The sequence below is a fragment of the Silurus meridionalis genome, chromosome 5 (assembly GCF_014805685.1).
Source record: "Silurus meridionalis isolate SWU-2019-XX chromosome 5, ASM1480568v1, whole genome shotgun sequence".
NCBI classification, from domain to species: domain Eukaryota; kingdom Metazoa; phylum Chordata; class Actinopteri; order Siluriformes; family Siluridae; genus Silurus; species Silurus meridionalis.
This window is the reverse complement of record NC_060888.1, coordinates 20,640,860-20,660,307: the sequence shown is the minus strand read 5'-3', so window position 1 is coordinate 20,660,307 and position 19,448 is coordinate 20,640,860. Positions and strand designations below refer to the sequence as shown.

General features: G+C 40.6%; 1 protein-coding gene across 1 annotated transcript in view; it reads right to left on the bottom strand.

The window, feature by feature from the left end:
* Positions 1–18,236, bottom strand: part of slit3 (slit homolog 3 (Drosophila)) — a 160,424-nt gene extending 142,188 nt beyond the window's left edge. Inside the window, exons 1-4 of the mRNA XM_046849526.1 lie at positions 17,456–18,236; positions 7,750–7,821; positions 5,991–6,062; positions 3,630–3,701 (exon numbers count right to left, since the gene is read on the bottom strand). Of these exons, the coding sequence (XP_046705482.1) occupies positions 3,630–3,701; positions 5,991–6,062; positions 7,750–7,821; positions 17,456–17,649 (410 nt within the window). The 5' untranslated portion in view covers positions 17,650–18,236. The remainder of the gene's footprint in view (positions 1–3,629; positions 3,702–5,990; positions 6,063–7,749; positions 7,822–17,455) is intronic.
* Positions 18,237–19,448: the final 1,212 nt, after the last annotated feature.

The following is a 19,448-nucleotide window of genomic DNA, read 5'->3' as shown; positions in this document are numbered from 1 at the left end:
TTTTACTACAGGGAGGTGTTACAGAGTAAGACAGAGTAAGAACTCTTGGCTTCGGAGTCGCCCTACATATCTGCATGCACCTCTATAGCAAACAGGAACTTTCAAAAGTTCTGACTAAGTGGAAAAAAAACATAATTGTTTCTGACATTTGTCCAACTTTGCTAAGGGTAAACTGCTTTGTTTATTTCCACCATCTGTCAGCAGAAACGGAAACCTTCTCTCAGAATGAGAGGTAAGTATACTTCAAGGCTCTTCCCTGTTCTGGGGAATGAACTTCCCCTAGATGTCCGAGGAGACCCTGGCTATCTTCAAGAGATGGTTAAAGACTTTAGCACTTTCCAAGATTGCTTTGTAAACTGCAAGAGTTGTAGTCTGATTTATCTTAAGTTTGTAATCTAGCATACCAGTGTAGAATTATTCATTGCTAGAGACTTCAAGCACTTTTGCACGTCGCTCTGGACCACAAATGTAAATGCAAATGTAAAAGCTAACGTGAGCTGCAGCTTAGGAACACTCTTATTTCAGTCTATGTATTGGCCTAGTTTCCGAAAATCTGACAGGGTTAAGTAGCTGCCAATGGCAATGTAAAAGTCATTGGTGAACAGGGACTAACGAACTGACAGCTCTCCCACTGGAGCATAATTGAAAATATTAGCTTTCCTTGTCTGACAGCAGAGAAACATTTTCCACTGTCATCTCAGTCTCGCACATGTCTTATCTTCTCCCCTGATGCTTTCAAACATGCTGGATGATTACTGAGAAAACCATCTCCATTAAACACAACAAACAAACAAAATAAAAATGAATTCAGCTTTTTTTTCTTGAGCTCCTTGGATACAGCCGGCTTTTCCTCAGTGCTCTTTCAAAGTCTTCGGAGCTTATATTTATCTAAATATGACTTTAGAGTAAATCACTAAGCTGTCTGGCCTTTAAAAACCGAGCCCTATTTTGGACGATGTTTGGCTGGATTCTGGGAGGCTTAGTTTCTCTGAAAACAATCCGTGGGCCGCTGAGCCACAGCTCCATTGGTTTATACGCTCGAGACGCGCTGCACTATTAGCGAGCTATTGCGGCTACCAAAACACACTACTTTACACGGCAATGTAGAATTACTGTAATTATCATGTAAATGCTGGTCCTGCCGCTGAATCTAGTTCTTGCTCCAAAGATACATTAGTGTGTAAAAAGTAATTACAATGGGGATTTTATAAAACATCAATTATAATGATGAATTTTGAAATTGCTGATGAGAGATTCATTGTGCTACCTAGGTGCTGAAGTTGATGTATATATTGCAGGCCGGAATGCTTTGGGTTTTTGCAGTACTCAAAAAGCAAGGCCCTGCTTCCCATCTGGAGTTCAAAGCTCCGAGCCAGGAGTGGCGCAAACCAGCCGAGAGATACTCCGCCCTGCACGTGGGAGGCTGATTTGCTTCTAATAAATAAGTGCTGCAAAAAGAAAACAAACTCCAAAGGTGGGGGTTGATACAAGGGGATAAGAATTGCTTGATACAAAAACAATGTTCAGCCAAACATTCTTAGAAGCAACGGCACACGCGAGCCAGAAGGAAGCTGGCCTGAGCCCAGATCTTTATAGTTGTTCAGGCGTCAGGCAAACTTCAGGCCTGATCAATCAAAAAACAGCCATGAGAGATGATCATTAAGCTTTGACAGGATAACTACTTGCGTCCGCCAGAATAATTGAGTCCAGCAAATTAAAGAGAAAGCGAGAACTCTGAATTGGCCGAAGGAGGATTCACTTTGCACTACGCACCCATTTTCTTCCTAAATCACAACAATCACACGCAACCTGAGCCCAGTGTAATGGCAGGGGTGGGGTTCTGTGGCTCTTCCTTACTAAAATCCTCAGTGCTTGTACCTAAGCAGCACATGGGGCCAGACTCCACACAGGAAAAGAAGTTAATATGAAGGCTTGCTCTGCTCCACCATTAATAAATAGAAGCAGGCATGCTCATGGCTGAGCTCTCATTCTTCATTTGCTTCCTATTAGCCATCGGTATGGGGGTATGAAAGAGAGCAAGGGGTGGGAGGAGGAATCGTTGAACTGCATGTGTGTGCATGTCGGAGTTTGTGAGTATGTGTGTAAAAAGCACAGATCTTGGCCTGCGCTGTGCAGTCTATAACTGCAACCACACGCTTTCCTTCGGGGCAGAGTGGAGAGCAGTTCTACACACACACTGACCGCAAATAGACCATGCCAGCTGTCATGACCCTATGACGGCCACTGTTTCGCTTTCTTTGCTGCCTCCCACTGTCCGAGGCTGTCTCGCAACACCAAGCCTGCTGCAGTTGTGTCTCTCACCCACCCAGACCACCAATGTTCCACTTCCTCTCACCTCAGGCCTATCTTTCAGGCAGAACACGCCCGTTACCGCTCCCTGACCCCTGCTAGTCAGAGTTGTTTGGTTTTCTAACCCTGTCCTAAGTTGAACATGTTAATTCATGTTGCTAAATCCAGCTGCCAATACCTGAGGGTTTTTGATGGAAAGGTTAGAGGTAACCCCATATATTACACAGTACCACTGAGCATAACCAAATGTGACAAGACAAAGTTGTAAATCTCGCACAAAGCCACCCCACACCCTATATAGCCCTGGTTACCAAAAGTCTACTGTAGGTTGCCAAAGAAACCATGGTAAAGGGGATTTAGGATATATGTCTGTTGTTCCTTCATCATTTCCACTTCTTTGAAACAGCCTGAGAGAACACTTATTAAGTGATAAATAAGAACATCACTCACAATAATGCTTAATGAAACTGCTGGCAACAGAGAGGAAATGAAAACATAATTCCTGCTGATTGTTTCTGTAAAGGCTCAACAATCCACCAAAGACATATTAAAGGCTGGCCAGTGAGCCGTGGCTGACATAAAGGGGAACTTTATGTCTGTAAACTTAGTCCCTATTGTTGTAATCATCTGTGTATCAAACATCACTGCATACCATGTGTGCCAGAGTGCTAACACGTTGACGGGATCTTAGCAGTAGCCGGCAAAACGGACAACATGACCTCTGGAAAAAAGCACTTATCAGAGCAGTTTCTGGAGAGCCTTGAAAAGCCCAAGAGTGCCTCACATGTCACATATACCTCAATTAATACAGAGCACCCCAAAGTCAACACTTACAAAACATAACCCCTGCTCTGACTTAAGGCTAACCTGAGATGCTTCTCTTCAGTGAGGATCGTAAATTTGTAAATAAAGACTTCCTTGGCAGCTACGCCAAGAAACTTGGTGTTGCCTGGCCCCCTTGCACCAAGCCGGAGTTAGGAAATTAAATTCTGCAACAGGAATCCAGTCGGTCCAAGGAAAACATTCCCTGTAACACACCTTCACCACACTGTGAGTAACATAGAGTGGAGCCGGGTCGCGTTACGCCTACCCGGGCCCTTGGCCTGTATAAAAAGCCACATCTGGAGTAGGAAAACCACAGCAAATAACAAAACCCTGTTCTGATGACGTCCTCTTTAAACAGCATTGTGGAGAAAGGCAAATATTTGACTGAGCTCCCTCCCAGGACAATGATCCAAATTAAGACAGCAGGGAAGAAGTTTGACCGCTGTTTTGATTTGTCTTTTTTTAGCTAGAATATCAAAGAAACATAGACTTACAGGCGACCCAGCTTGGGTGTGGACTGGAATAGCAGCTCCGGCAGAACCTGCAGCCGGTTCCGGTTCAGCCGCCTGCGAGGGGAAAGAACAAGAGAAAGAGTGAGGCAGAGGGCAAGAAAAGGAAGAGAGTCAGCATGGTCAAAACAAACGAGAAATGTAATGCAAGATGAACATTAAAGGCCCAGAGCAACAGTGTGGGAATGACCTTTGAGAAAACATAGATCTGTGTGTGTGAGGGGGGTGGTTTTTGGTTTTGTGGAATGACTGATGGAACATGAGCGTGCTTAAGATGGAAAAGAAGCATGAGAGGCACAGACAGCGCTCAGGACTGTTTGACGTTGTGCACTGACAGAGAGCGGATACACACAAACATCTGCCCTAGTACAGAAAACAGAGATCAATGGGAAGACAGGGCAAATATAAACGACTCTCAGACAGCCCAATCAATCTTCATGATTAGAGCAATCATCCAGGTCAACCCTGCCGATGAGCCCAGGACCACGGAAACTGGCCCACGGCAGCATCATGGGGTCAGGGATCACAGCTGCGCTTAGGCCACTGGGAAATGGGATGTGTTCCAAAGAAGATGGCCCAGGTTATCTCCTGCAGCAAGCCATAAAAAGCCATTATCCATCACATGAGCCTTCCCAGATTCAGGGCTTTCATTAGACGACCGTTACAGAGGGTTTGAATCAGAGGATGAGGGGATAATAGTGACCCCAGAGGTCATAGGACCAGGATAAAGGCATGCGTTGGAGGAATGGTTCTGGCATCTGTACAATATTTTACTCGGTCCAGTGTCGTGACATCAGCACACGCTAAGTAAAAGGGATTCTCTAAATCGTATCAGCTTTCGACACAGTCCCTTAAATCTTAACCCCCCACGTACCAGATTTAGGCCTGAGTAAGTGAGACAGTGTTGTGATCGCAGAGCCTTTTAGGGTTAGAGAGACAAATTTAAAGCAGTCTTTGATGCCAAAAAAGGTTTGCCCAATGTCAATGTTAGATTCTTGCCAAACTGCAATTCTGGCCCATAAATTGAAAACCTGCATAAAATATGCAATCAAAAACCGCACAACCTTAAAAAAATGACGTCGCTCAGTTTAGGCTGTCCAAGAAATTTTCTTCTGAGGATACAAATGAACACTGATGTTCCAGCACTTTACCAGCATCGTATTAGTTTTTCATATGAATAAAGGCTACTTCAAATACAATCACAGGGCCTCATTTTTCAAACCGAATGCAAACTTTTTTTTATTATTCATAAATCATTTGCAGGAGCATTTGCACAAAAAAGGTGGTTTTCATAAAGATTTTTTTTAAAAAAATTCCAATGAGAGCTCCTGAGTTCACGCAAATGTATATATAAGGAGATCCAATAATGTGAACCACAACTGATAGGCTTAAAATTGCATAACTGGCAATTTACTCAAATTTTATATCCAGACTATGCTGTCAAGTTTAATGCATTAGTTATTTCAACAGACAAATTAAAAACACAACACACAAATTGAGGGAAATTTATATGTATAAATTTAATGCATGTACAATGCCTTTTTATGTCTAATTTGGCCCACATACACATTCAAACATAAAAGAGTTAATAAATGAAGCTGGCAGACATGAATGGCTTTGATGGTTATGGACATAAGTCACCAGCGAATTGTTCAGTGAGGAAGCGCAATGCTGTAACAAGAAAACTGTGAAATTCCTAACGTGTGTGACAGGCGGAGGAATGTGCGGCGTAAAACCAAGGCAAACACATGAGCTAGGAAGCAGATGAGCACTAAGTGTTTTCAGGGGTGGTCAACAAACTCACACGTCGAGAGCAAATAGTGTTCTGACTTACTTTTTCTAACCACACTGATGATGAGTAACGGTTTTGCTCGAATTCCGACGGAGCCTTACGCAATTTCACAGGCAAGAGAAAAGCCCAAACAATTCACAAGCAAACTCAGAAAATCGCTGACAAGCCAGTCCTCGGACAGCTGTGTAGCTTTCCCTGACCTTGTCCATCTGTAGAAATGGCCTGGCTGTTTGGTTTGACCTGGTGGTCATTTTCTCTCTGAGGTGTTAGGATTCTCACCAGGAGAGAGCAAATGGAAGTCTGCCTCATGGCAGGGAGCAAATGAGGATGATGTCTTTTTTTTTTTTGCACTTGAAAATGGAAGTTATTAAAGTCACCTCAAAAGTTCAAAGCTTTAGAAATATCTGGGTGTATTTTTAGATTTTCCACACAGGACAAGGTCCTTCAGGAATCTGTCATTTCTTTTTTTTTTTACTAAAAATAAACTCTTGCTTAGTTAAATTTGTGTTGCTTATAAATGATGTGTGTATTAAGAGTATCACACTTATACTTACAGCCTCTCAAGCTGTTTGAGGTCCTGGAAAGCTCCTCTTTCAATCACACTGATCTGATTGTTCTCCAAATGCCTGTAGAGGAAGAACAGCTTCATTATCCAATCCATTCCACAGCAACAACACAATAATTACCTGAGTTAAAAAAAAAGACAATTGGGGGGAAAAATGGCCCTGCATGACTTTGTTTTGTCACAACATCCAGTGATAAGCTTATCTCCATTCCATCAGGATCTTGAATTCAATCTCTGATTGTAACGGATAGATTGTCGGACGTGACAGGAACGTGCTCATGATGTCAAACTTTGACTGTGAGGTCTTGGCATGTAGGTTGGGTTTGCCCCTCTACTCCGAACACCATGTCATGTTTCAGGGCCCCTAAAGATTTCCAGATGCATTACAAAGGCACTACATCTCTATAGCCAATTCTTGTTTAGATTTGCGTCCGTCTGAATTAGAGCCAACATGCCGTGACGTGCATGGGAAACCCCAGCAGTCTGCCACTGACTGATACTCTAGCACAGCTATATGGGAAATCGGGCAACGCTGGACTAAAATATCCCGAGCCTCTAATTTAAAGCTTTGCTTTGGCCTTATAAAGGAAATGTTTATACACAAGCCAGAACAAGATGACACGGTAGGTAGAGACAATATGAGCTAGATTTTTAGGGCTAGTCTTATGTAAGAAAAAAAATTATTTATGCACCAGATAGGAAGAAAATGACAATTAATTAACTTCAGTCACCTGCAACAACTGCATTCTGTTCTGATAAGAAATGCATATTATATCTTAAGAACTAAAAAATATTTCAGCTTTTTTTTTCAATACAAATGGGGGATAAGTTGCCTGCTGCTTTTATGTATTGGCATTAAAAGTCATTTTATTCAATTCGCTCCAGATGGGCTTTGGTGAGCAGTGAGAAATACTACATGTTTCTTTTGCATCAATTCTCAGCCACTCGCCCTCAACGGTTTTGAAGTATTCTCTAGAAACATATGGGACACAGGCAAACACCTAAGCTTCACAGGGATGAAAAAAAAAGTGGAAAGGGGGAGACGAGGACTTTCACCATCAGAGCCTGAGCTAACACACATGGTATTTAAAGAGTACGTTGTGTTGTTCTTGCCTTTAGCGCTAACTAGGCACAAGTCTTATGGGAGACGCTGGGTCTGCACACCAGGCTTTACCCTTTAAGTTTTCAGCAGTGAAACCTGCATGCTCTTATCAGATGTGTTCCGTACTGGTTGGTTTCTTGGGGTTCAGTACAGAGCTGTCTTTAAAGATACACCATGGCAGCTGCCACTTGTCGTCATTCATTCATTTCTCTTTTTTTCATGTTTATTTTTTACCTAAATGCTACACTACATGCCTTTGCTCAGTTGTTAAACAACACAAAGAACAGTGATTTGATTTTTCTTTGAGCACCGTGCTGCCTACTACACTAGTTCGAGCATGACGCGTGGCACGGCACGACCAGCTGTAAGCTGTTTATTTTAGTTCAGTTTAGCCGATGTGTAAAATGCTCACTTCCGTGTCTCTCAGACTTGGTTTGAAGCCTGACTGAACACGATACAGCGACTTCCCGCTCGGTGAAGGTCGTGTTGAATGTGTCGGATTGACTCAGATTAAATGTCACTATGTTTTATTATGATGTGTGCTATATTAATCCTTTCCTGTGCCACAAGTGAAACACGTGCAAGGTTTTGACAAATTCACGCTTCGGAACTGAATAGATTTTTAAGCCTAGGAAAAAAAACTTACAGAACACGGAGGTTTTTGAGTCCAGAGAAGTCCACCTTGGTGATCCTTGTAATGTTATTCCTGTCCAGGTCTCTGTTAAAAAAAAGAGTGGGGGACAGATTAGATCATCACATCATTAGAGCATCACAATTATCACAAGAATACTTTAATCTCAGTTCACTGAGTCATATGCTCTTAGACTCTTTAAACATCCAGATGTCTCAAGACTTTTGTATTTGGATGCTGTGAGTCTTTCAGGAGACATCAAGGCTGTCGAGGTCAAGTTCTGAAAGAGCTGCCCAAGACTGAGCGCTCATTTTCGGCCATCATAAGCACCCTGTTAAAGGAAGATCCACTAAGCCACTTTGCTTCTCATTAAACACTGCTAATATAATTTCCTTATTTCATTTCCTCTAAGTAATATTGGTAATAAATACTGGTGAATCTTTTGATTTTTTAAAACTAAGGCTGTCTAAACAAATTAAATCAAACAATTTCTATGTAACGAAATACAAATACCCCGTAGGAATAAATGTGTGTGTGTGTGTGTGTGTGTGTGTGTGTGTGTGTGTGTGTGTGTGCATCTGCGTGCTTGTGTGCTGTCCTGCAATGAACAGCCAGTCATCGCTTTGTAGGCTTTGTCATCCCAGCCCGTTATGCAACATACAATAAATAATACAGTGCCAGGTTTACAGAACAGCATTAAGATAAATACGTGATATTGTCAGACAAGTAACAATCTGTACAATAACTAAACAGAACAATAAATACTCAGGATAGTGTATGCTAACTATACAGGAGAAAATAACAAAATTTGGATGGATTATATGGCATAGCTGAGAAAGATCAGAGCCGAGCTGTGCAGTTGTTTATTCTGAACAACTTATAAACAAAAACAGTGTAACCATGCATCTCTTCAAACTGTCCACTTTCCAGCTACATAACTATGGCACTGTAATAGTAACTGGTTTCCATGCCTGAAGAAAACAAAAAAAAAAAAAAAAAAAAGAAAATATATATATATATATATATATATATATATATATATATATATATATATATATATATATATATATATATATATATTTATATATACTGTATTTATATATATATATATATATATATATATATATATATATATATATATATATATATATATATATATAAAGATATATAAAATGTGCTTTTTCTTCTTGATTCCATTAAAAAATGTCAGGACCAATACAGATCAATATTCAGGATTGATGCACCCATCTGCAGTTCCAGTGCAAAGCCACACTGAGTCACGCACACTAACACGCTGTACGAAAAACACAAAAACAGAACGATCTGTTCCACCCGTCATCCACCAGTGATCTGCAGCATTCAAACAGACCTACATGGCATCAATCATATTGCTCTTGTTTTTAATTACAGGCCGCAAAAACAAGCCAGATGATTTGTCAGTCAATTCTGTGTTTAGCCATTGCAGAAGGATGTAAGCTGAAATGCAAAGAAAGCTCAGAGTATTAGGGAAAAAAGAGACTATATAAATATATCGCTCTTGATACATCTAAGAAATCGGCCTCGGGAGGCCAGTAGTTATCTTATTTCCAGGCTATTACCTTATCTATATTTGTACTGTATCTACTAATGTATATACTGAAGATAAAGTCATGCTCAGCCCTCCAAAAAATATGTAGCACTGAAGTTCCTGTAGACCACACTGTAGGGGTTTGAGGCTGAAGCACACACACACACACACACACACACACACACACACACACACATACAGTATATGCACAGACAAATACATATACGCACACAGGCCAATCTCCACTTGGCCCAGTGTGGTTCACTTAATATAAATAAACATTTATAAATCTGATTTAAGGGCATATTGAATTTCAAAAGACTTCCCCTTCTCCACAAAATGCACATCAGGGGCACTAATATGAGCCATATTGTAGATATATTATAGTGTACAGGCACTGTAGAGACACGGCATGCACTAACCAAATCTCCCTTCTCTCTCTCTCTCACTCTCTCTCTCTCTCTTTCATTCTCACAGCACATTCCTCTGCAATTTCTCTTCCCTTATACATCTATATTCTACATGAGCCATGCCAAAAATGGATCTGCCTTTCTCAAATGCACCAGAACGACATCTTGCAATGTAGGTTTAACAAAACACATGAGCTGCTCAGGAAAGGGCTCATGAATGGAAACGCTGGACGTGGGCCTATCCGTCATTTTTTGTTCATGAGAAAAGTGTGCATTTTGGATAATTGGTATTCTAACGTTTTAGCCATAAGGGGTGTTTTGAAGAATACATTTAAGCTAACGTGTTACACAAATGACTGATTTAGGGCCTGATCTAAAACAATTTCTCACTTTAAATCCACGTTTATTTCTGGCATCATTCCTGTTAATCTTAACGCCTGTAATTCCCAGTGCGTGATTCAGTTATAAGTCAAAACATAGACGAATATTGTTCACTATTATGAATAATGTGTTGGAACTCAAACTAACAGAAAAAGAAATGCATTTCTGCAAGTGGTAATGTGTTAAGCCAATGATTTAAACAGAAAAGCTCTGAGTTAAGTCCTATTATTTGCCATTCCTGTCCTGTCCATTCATTTCTTACCAGCTCAGAGTGATGAATCTAAACACGTTATCTTTTCTGCCTCTGTTTTTAAACTGCCCTCTCTGCTAATCCAACCATCCTTCTCTCTGTCACTAGGCTACCCTATATGTTCAACAGCCTAGGGAGTTAAGTAAGAAGTGCCACAACTGAATCCTAAAGTCACTTTGACAAGCTGGGGGGTCAGAGATAAAGCTGGCCCCCCCACTGTCTTTTGTTCTCCCTCGTATTGTTGTAAAAGGGATAAAGTGACATTTTGAATGGCAGGTGCTCTGAACTAACAGTGTGTTTCCCCCTGAGGCTCACCACCCACTCGAGGTTATTAAACCAACAGGCAAACTGTAAGCCACCGTAAGCCTGCATGCAGCATGACTGCACAGAATTTGCTTCAGATCTCACACAGCAGTTACAGTATATAAAAAGGCAAGCAATGTGGAAATGTGAGTTGCTTCGTGAATCAAGCTGCGGTAAGAAGGTGATTCATCCTCAAGATTCCTTAAACCCTTAAAGTCACGGCAGAAGAATGTTTATGAAAACACAGAAGCAGCTTCGTGTCCCTCTACACAATCCCTCACTTCACAAAGCACTTCCCGCCGCAATCTCCTGTTATTTTCTCTTAAGCCAACGTGTCTGGGTCCACGAGAAGCAGATAGGTATGCTCCATTTCCTCCGCAAAGCTTCAAAACGCTGGTTGAAATCCTAATTGAGTTGCTCTTCTTGAGTTTGGACTGCCCCGGCCCGGGTGGTTTTCATCTGTGGAATATTCAGTCTCTGGCAGCATGCGAGACGACCGCATTCTAAACCATGTACAGTTGGGTTCACTCAAATGATTTTAGTAATTTAATTACCCCTAGTCGTTTCGGCTTCGTGTACTTATTTGATTTAAAAGACAAAAAAATAGAAGGTCAGATGTACAGTCATTTCTGCTTATTGTACCTTCCTACTCCTTTTTTAAAACAATTGAGTCGACCCAACTAAAAATGCAAATGGGACATAGAAAAACACATGTAAAAGTAACCGATAAGAATTTAGATCAACAATTTTTCAGTGTGATGTCTACTGAGTATATAACCAAATACAAATATAATATTCGGAAAAAGTGATGACAGCTTCTAAATGAATAATCTAAATAAACATTACACTCATGTGTATCTTCATATTGAGACTTACTTTGACCATATTGAGACTCACAGTGAGTTATGTGCATGGGGACTGGGATCCCACTGGAAAATAAAAAAGGTTTCTACTTCCATGCAGATTGTGGAAGTCAGAGTGTGAACCTCACAGCCAGGGGTTGCCAAGTTTAAACAAAAAAAAAAAAACCCACTCCAACAAACATCTCTAGAACACAGAAATACAAAAAGACTTGAAACTAGCTCAAACGGTCTTGGCACTGGACAAAGAAGTCAAAGCAGATTTTTCTTCTTTTTGAATACAAAACAAGTTAACAGTAGTGCACACATATTTCTTTACAGATCAGTCTCTCTATATAGCCAGGACTGACTATGTGCTGTCTACAAAGCATACATTATCTCTGCTGAAGTTAAATTCAATACATTTTAAGTATATTACCTTATACTTCCACTGTGATGGTTATTATTTTTGAAATGAAAATTCTCTGTCGTTATTGAAAGAGGATCTTCCTAGAAAATCATACAGGCATTGTAATGAAAAGTCACTTAAAGGAGGCCATATTAACTAGCGACACCACTGCACCACAGCTTCTTGAAAGATTCTAAAAGTGTGTTCCTGTTGTATAACCATCAGGTCGAAACTACTTCCGCTCTAAATAATGATTACATACATGAATATTAGAACAATTAAACATTAGACACAGATACTCTCTACCTTTAATGAATCAGTTACATTTCATTTCATTTCTGCAACCTCTCCATGATGCATTACAGCAACAGTTTATATTAGATATAAAAGAGTTAATGTAAACTTGTGCTGCTAATGCAATCCTTATCGTATTATCTCATTGTTGCAGAGTTGAACACCTAATGCAAAGCTCTCCTTCATTCACAACACCCTGTTTGTCTTGTTTGTTCGCACTTATGCAAGATCAAATAGTAGTTTATGACCCCCACCATAGACGGAATAAAAGATCAGCCTTCAAGTCTTTCATCTGCCAGCAGCAGACTGTCATGTGGTCACCACACGTCTCCACCGGGCATAAGTTCTTAAGGACACTACAATAACTATGACAGCTCTGCACAGCCTCACTGTTGTCTACACCATCAGTGGCAAAATTTGGTTTGAGTTTCAAATTTAGCAGATCTTCACTTCAAATCCAAGACCATCTCCCGCAAACTTTTTGCTTTGGCCTTCATCGTGGTAAATAAATGGTAAAACAGGCTGAGAAGTCTAGTAATTAGTGTTCAAATAAAATCTAACTGAATTAGCTCCTGTTGTAGGATCAGATGTCAGACAGAGTTGCTGACATGTTCATTACAAACCAGATCTGATGACTACAGAGAGCATTTCTGAGAAAAGTCACCATGCTGGAACCCCTTTTAATTCATTGCCGTTAGAGATCACATCACAGACCAAAGGGAAAAGTATCTACATCATCAGAACTTTTGGCAGATACTGCACAAGAGGGAATGTGTCAGTAAAAGGTTATACTTCTCATTGTATCTGGGTGAGGTCTGTCTCAGGGAGACTTTTGTTTAGTAAATATTATCATTCCCATATCATGTAACTGCATTCCTGGCAAAAGGTCGCTCTCAGTACATTAAGCAGACCAGAAAAAAATGAATTGTTTCATATTTTCTTTGTGTCTGTTTACTCTCAAGTTCGTTTATTTCCACAAACACTGGCAAATGATAGCTCAGACGTCCAAACGTTTGTTTGTCTACAAATTCTTAAATTCAGCAGAAACAAATGGTTGAGGAGTGACAAGGCATTTTCAAGGCTTCTTTGCAAAAGACATAAATGACAGCAAAGCCTCACAGGACCCATCCATATCCCAGCACCATGGGAGCAGCCAAAAACAAACCAAGAACAAAGCAAGAAATACCAATAGGAACAAATAAAGTGAGTGTAGCATTCGTCTATGGACGTCATCGCATGGGGGGAACAGCCGAAACAAAATAAACCCTGAGCATCCTGACCATATTTAAGAATGGCAGCCCTGCCAGATCTCCACAGCTTCTGTTTATTCAGCAGGAGACTTGTTTAAAACCAGGCCAGCTCCTGGTTCAACGGATGGCTCATGTAAATCTCATCAAAGCTGAAAGGGTCAGCTCCTGGATCTGATGAGGACAATTCGGAGGCTGCTCCGAATTCAAACCACTCGGGCGTGGCTGCATCCTGATGGATTACAAAGAAATTCCGGCTTGATCCTTTTGTTTAATAGGTTGCTAGATGCAAACCACTGTGTTGGGGGCCCTAATTTAGCTTCTGTTACTGTGAGAATGGTAGAACATGCCAAGATGTATCATGTGTGTGTAGTCTGGATAAATGTATCGCATCCGGCTAGGCTAAAAAAGGCAAAGTCTGGGTTTTGACATGTTGCTTTGGTGACAAAGCTCCCATAACAAAAGCAGGCCCTCGTTAACCTGAGACTGCCGCGATGCATGCACACGATCAAACCCAGTCTTGGACTAAAGCATGACACACACTTGGAGGCCTGTACAGACCTCAATATCCCTCCTTTTTTACTCAGACCCTATCAAGGGCATCAGTGAATTTGACTTGTTGCTCTCCAGCCAAATCTTTCGTGAAAAGCATACAATCCTTACTGCCAGTCCTGGCAAAGACGTTTGGTTCCTGATGTTTCCCAGAAGTCCATGCCCGCCAGCAGAGTCAGCAGCTGCCTGGCAGGCATCACTACAGACGTTCACCCATGCGCAGAATTCACACATGCTGCTCTTATGTTGTGCTTGGTTTAGGAGGACCCTGAAGACCACAAACCCAGTCTCCAGACCAAGCGGCTGTTAGTTTAAACCTCAGCACTACAAATACACACACACACACGTGCTTCTCATGCCTCTGAGCTGCACCTACTCCTGACCAAAATAGAAGAATGCAATTTATTTTTATTTAACTCAAGATGTGTTGTGACAACACGATTTTTGAAAGATTAAAACTTATTTGGATATATCTATCCATTATGTAAAAAATGTAACACATTTGAGTGTCCACTTATTTATGTTTTGTCCAGCTCGGTGATCTGTAAAAAAAACATTAAAATCTTTGGAGAAACAGATACAGATGCCCATTTTTGGCTGTGTGAACATCTGAGCCCATTCGAGAACCTGCTTATAGTTTCAGAAAGAGAGGATGCCATTCCCACTCCTTCTTCTTCGTGAAATACACTGAGGCATGCAGGGGGTGTAAAGGGACCGGGAATGGCATTTGGCTCATTCTTTCGATCTCTCTCATTTTAGTGTGGACTTCTGATGAAAGCCAGCAGCGTGCTGCGCCAGCCACAATGTGCCACATTGTGCTTCTGAAGTGCGAAGAGCGAAAGCGACTGGCCACTGTGTAAACTGTCAGTCAGCCTGTGTGTGTGTGTGTGTGTGTGTGTGTGTGTGTGTGTGTGTGTGTGTGTGTGTGTGTGTGTGTGTGTTTGTGTGCAACTGCATGCACACATGTGCAAGTGAGAGTGCGCACACATGTGTGTGTGAGAAAGAATAACAGAATATGTGTGTGGGTGTGTTTGATGGACAGACCCCCAATCACTGAGTGAGAAATCATATATGCTCTCAACAAAAGGTAACATTTTAGAGTAAACATCCATCAGCTATCCACTAAACGTGTTCATGAGACAGCCTCATTACACTTCTGTCAACACTGCAGGGTGTTACAGGACCAGCGGCCATGTGTAAATCACCCCCAAAAGAGATGTAGCCCACACCTGGACTTTAAAAGCTCATGAAACCATACTTTATAGATTGGCTTCAACTCAAGGCCTCTTTCACTTTTCACTTCACAAACTAGTTTCTTAATCTTACAACATACAAGACATCATTAACACAGCCTTACGGACAAATTCGGGAATATTCAGTCAAGTTTTAAGGTGTTTCACCAAGACCCAAACCTGATCAAGTAAACAATTAAACACCCTACTGTGAAAATAAATTCAACTACATGTATATCGCTTCACGTGGACTTTACACAGGTTACACAGGTCAAAAAACCCTGCGGTTAAAATTGTGATGTATTTCATGATGCATTCACAGAAAATAGCCTTTTAATTTGATGGATAAAATTGAAATGTATAAAAAATAAAATAAATGTTTACAAAATCAGGGATAAAAAAATTGCAATATCATTTTAAAGTTTTTTGAAAACTTGATTAAGGATATTTGATGATAGAATCTTTAAACATTACAGAATTTTAAAGCAAAATTATTTGTATATTCAAAAAAAAAAAGATATGAATGCTAGCAAAATTATGTATCATGGCACGTACATCTCCTACTCATTATGCTGTTTGCATGTATGTCAGTAAATATAATTACTTTTGTTTATATATTATATATAATAAACCTGTAGTATAAACTTGCTAGTGACATGAGAGAAACAGAACTAGATGTGTAGACAAAATATCCCTCAGACTTATAACACTACAGCATTCAAGTTACAGTTGAGAGCGCTGTAAACGCATGCATATATCACAACGGCTTCAGCTAATGCCAAAGCAAACTGTTTAACGCTCTACATCTGACCACTAAGAAAAAAAAAGTCCTGAAAGGCCACATCGTGTTTGAAACGCTTGAATAACTGCAATAGATTTCACAAGTTACAGCACATCAGCATGAAGCTGTTAGTTCCTGGGCTGTATTTTGAGGGAAAAATATGAACAGAACCGCAATTGTAAATAATATTCATTTATTAATCACATTTTAATGAAAATTTTCTCTTAAAAAAATGTTATCGTCTCTCGGCCAAACCCACACTGTTAGTATAACTCTGAATGAAATCAGCGTTCGCACAGTGTTCATGTGTATCCAGCTGGACTCTTGGGGCTGCACAATATGTCATTATTTTGTACTCATTGCCGTTTTGGCTTTTGTTGTACTAACATTGCCAAGGCTATGATAGGCTATATAAATGGCAAATCACACACCCACATGCACACAAACACATTTTGAGTTCTCATAAATCTATCCATCTCCTCCACTGTGTTTATAGACTTCACAAGCTCTGACTTTTCTGTTCAATCTTCTTTTTTTTTTTTTTAAAGAAGGTTGTCATGCTGGTCTATATTTCTTTACCCTGCATTCAGTAGTGTAACAGGTTATCCAGTCTTCACATCTCCTCTAATAGATCCCTATAGAGAACCCAACTACTACACTACACACTCAACTCAAAGCCTGTAGTGTTTGTATGTCACTTTACATAAAATCACATGACATGTTATATACATGTCTACCAGCATTCATAAAATCATGTTCCCATGTACTAGTTAATTATATTTTCTCACTTACTAACAGTAATCTATTTCATCACATAGACAAATAATAGCAGTTCGTCTTCATTTTGCTCCTAAATCATTGCTGATTTTATTAGTGAGATGATTGCACATCTTGTTGCGTTTAATCACATCAGCTTTGCCTGGTGATTTAGAAAGAGCAGTTTATTTCTGTCTTTTGGCCGATTTACTGTAACCTCTGTTTTACTGTTTGTTAGCACTAAATTAACTGACTCTGAATGAATCAACATGCATGACCTGAGTGCAAGATTTATTCTGATGCATTTAAATAATTATAATAATTGATAAGATGGATAAATGGATCTATTTATCTAATGCAACAAGGATAATCAATGCAGGATGCGACAGTGACTATACCTGGGATAGGTGTGATATTGCATGTAGGATTCTGTGCATCGTTCAGTACACAGTATTGCAATATTATAGTGAATTGTGTTGCGCATGTAGTGTATTGAGACACACACACTAAGCATACTAAGGACTTTTGCTTAGTTGCAATGTGGGATGTTTGATCAACTATTTGAATGCACATGAGCATGAACATGAGAATGAAAATAAAAAAGAAGAAGAAGAAAAAGCATGCGCAGGCTGCTCCAGGAACGCGCGTGCGATACGGACGGGCGTGCAAAGCAGTGCTGTGCATCCATGGCGCTACTCACAGACGCTCGGTGTTTCTCGGAATGCCCCTCGGTACACTCTTGAAGCCCTGCGCCTGGCAGTCTACGTGCGAGCCCGAGCAGCTGCACTTGTGCGGACACGCGCGCGTCGCGACCAGGCACAGCAAGCCGCACAGCAGAGCCAATAAGAAGCCGCGCTGGAGACCCGGGCGCATGTCGCGCGCACCCGGTGCCATCGTACCCACAGCTGGGGTTCGCAAGGGGCAAGAAAAAGATGGGGGAAAAATCGTTTGTTTTTTTTTTTTTTTAGAAAATATCCGGTGTCTGTTCCAAAATCGGTTCCGTCCCGTAAAAAAAAGAATAATGAATAAAAAAAATAAAAAATTACAAATCGAATTCAATTTAAAACGAATTCTCCGCAAGTTATCCAAAAACTCCTCCAAGACGCGTGGACTTCACTCAACAAAAGTTTAAATCTCCATTCATCCGCATCTCATACCGCTGACCCGGGCATAGGTGCGCAGTCGAAATCCGGCAACATCAAACTCTAACGGGTATAATATTCCTCTTTTTTTGCGCGTGCGTTCGTATGTACGTGCGAGTGAACAAATTCAAAAAGACGCGTCTTAATTAGTCTCCTTAGCACATAGAAAAAACTTTTCCATTGAGTTGATCCGAGCAGCAAATCCTCCGTTGGAGAAGTTCAGAAAGACACACAGACGCACGAGGAGAAACTTCTGGAGGTGCGCGGGTAAAGTTTGCGCGTACACTCTGAGAAGTTGCGCGCGCGCGCGCCGCACGCCCGCACACACACACACACACACACACACACACACACACACACACACACAAATTAGACACGCGCACGCACACACACACACACACACACACACAACCCAGCCCCCAAAAAAGCTGCGCTCCACACTCCTACTGGCTCTCCGGAGGATGTTTGGTATCTCAAAAAGTTTCCAGTTCTTATTTATTTATTTATTTATTTATTTATTTATTTAAATGTTTATGTTTATTTGTTTGTTTGTTGATTTATTAATACGGGGGATTATATACGGGTGTAATACAAAATTAAAGGTTAATATATAGAGATATAATATATATATATATAAACGACAGTGAAAACGACAGTGAATGTTCTACTTTTTAATACCACATATTGATTCTTTATTTTTCTTTTTGGCCCTCCAGTAGTATGCTATGTTTAGCAGCACATCTGTACATATGCACTAATGAAACCTGCTTGGAAAGAAAAAAAAGAGAAAAAAAAGTGGCTTGCGGGATTTCTTAGAAAAACTCGACCGTACTTGCTGAGTCAAACTATTTTTGTGCCATCCTCGAGAAAAAAAAAACACCGAAGTTTCCTCTTTTTGAGATTAGACAAGTCCATGAACTGATTTCCCCCCCTCAAAGCTCAACATTTTGCAGCCGCAGTGCCCTCCTCTGGTCAGAAAGTAAAACACCCGGGACAACCGTGTTATAAATTGCTTCCATACCCTCTCAGAACCAACCAAATCCAGGGTTTTGCTAAACTGTACCATCCCTTCTCACTGGGGTGGTTCCCTCAAGGGGACATCTTTTGTACTTCAATGACTGGAAAGGTAAAGAATGGTCATGAAAAAGACAACTAACTCACCCTGCAACAGATTAAATAGGCTACAGCATGTTTATATTAATACCATTTGGGATGTGATTATAGGAAGGTAGACCCTAAGATGCTCTCCTGTGGTTTATTGATGCCGTTCCTGTGTGAAGTTAGCGGTTGTGTGCCGCTGTCACAGGGCAACACTGTTTAAATACAACCGTCTGAGACCACCAGTAAGAATGCTTCAAATCAAGTTATACAACTAACGTGATAGAAGAAAAAGAAATATTGCAGATCCGTACAATCTACTTCAGATAAAATCCATCTGTGTGTTGTCTGAACGTATGCGATTAGGCATGAGGAAAAACACTGACCTTTTGTACAAAGCAGTTATCATGGTCAACATCACACATTTGCATAGTCATAGTTTAGAATCTAATC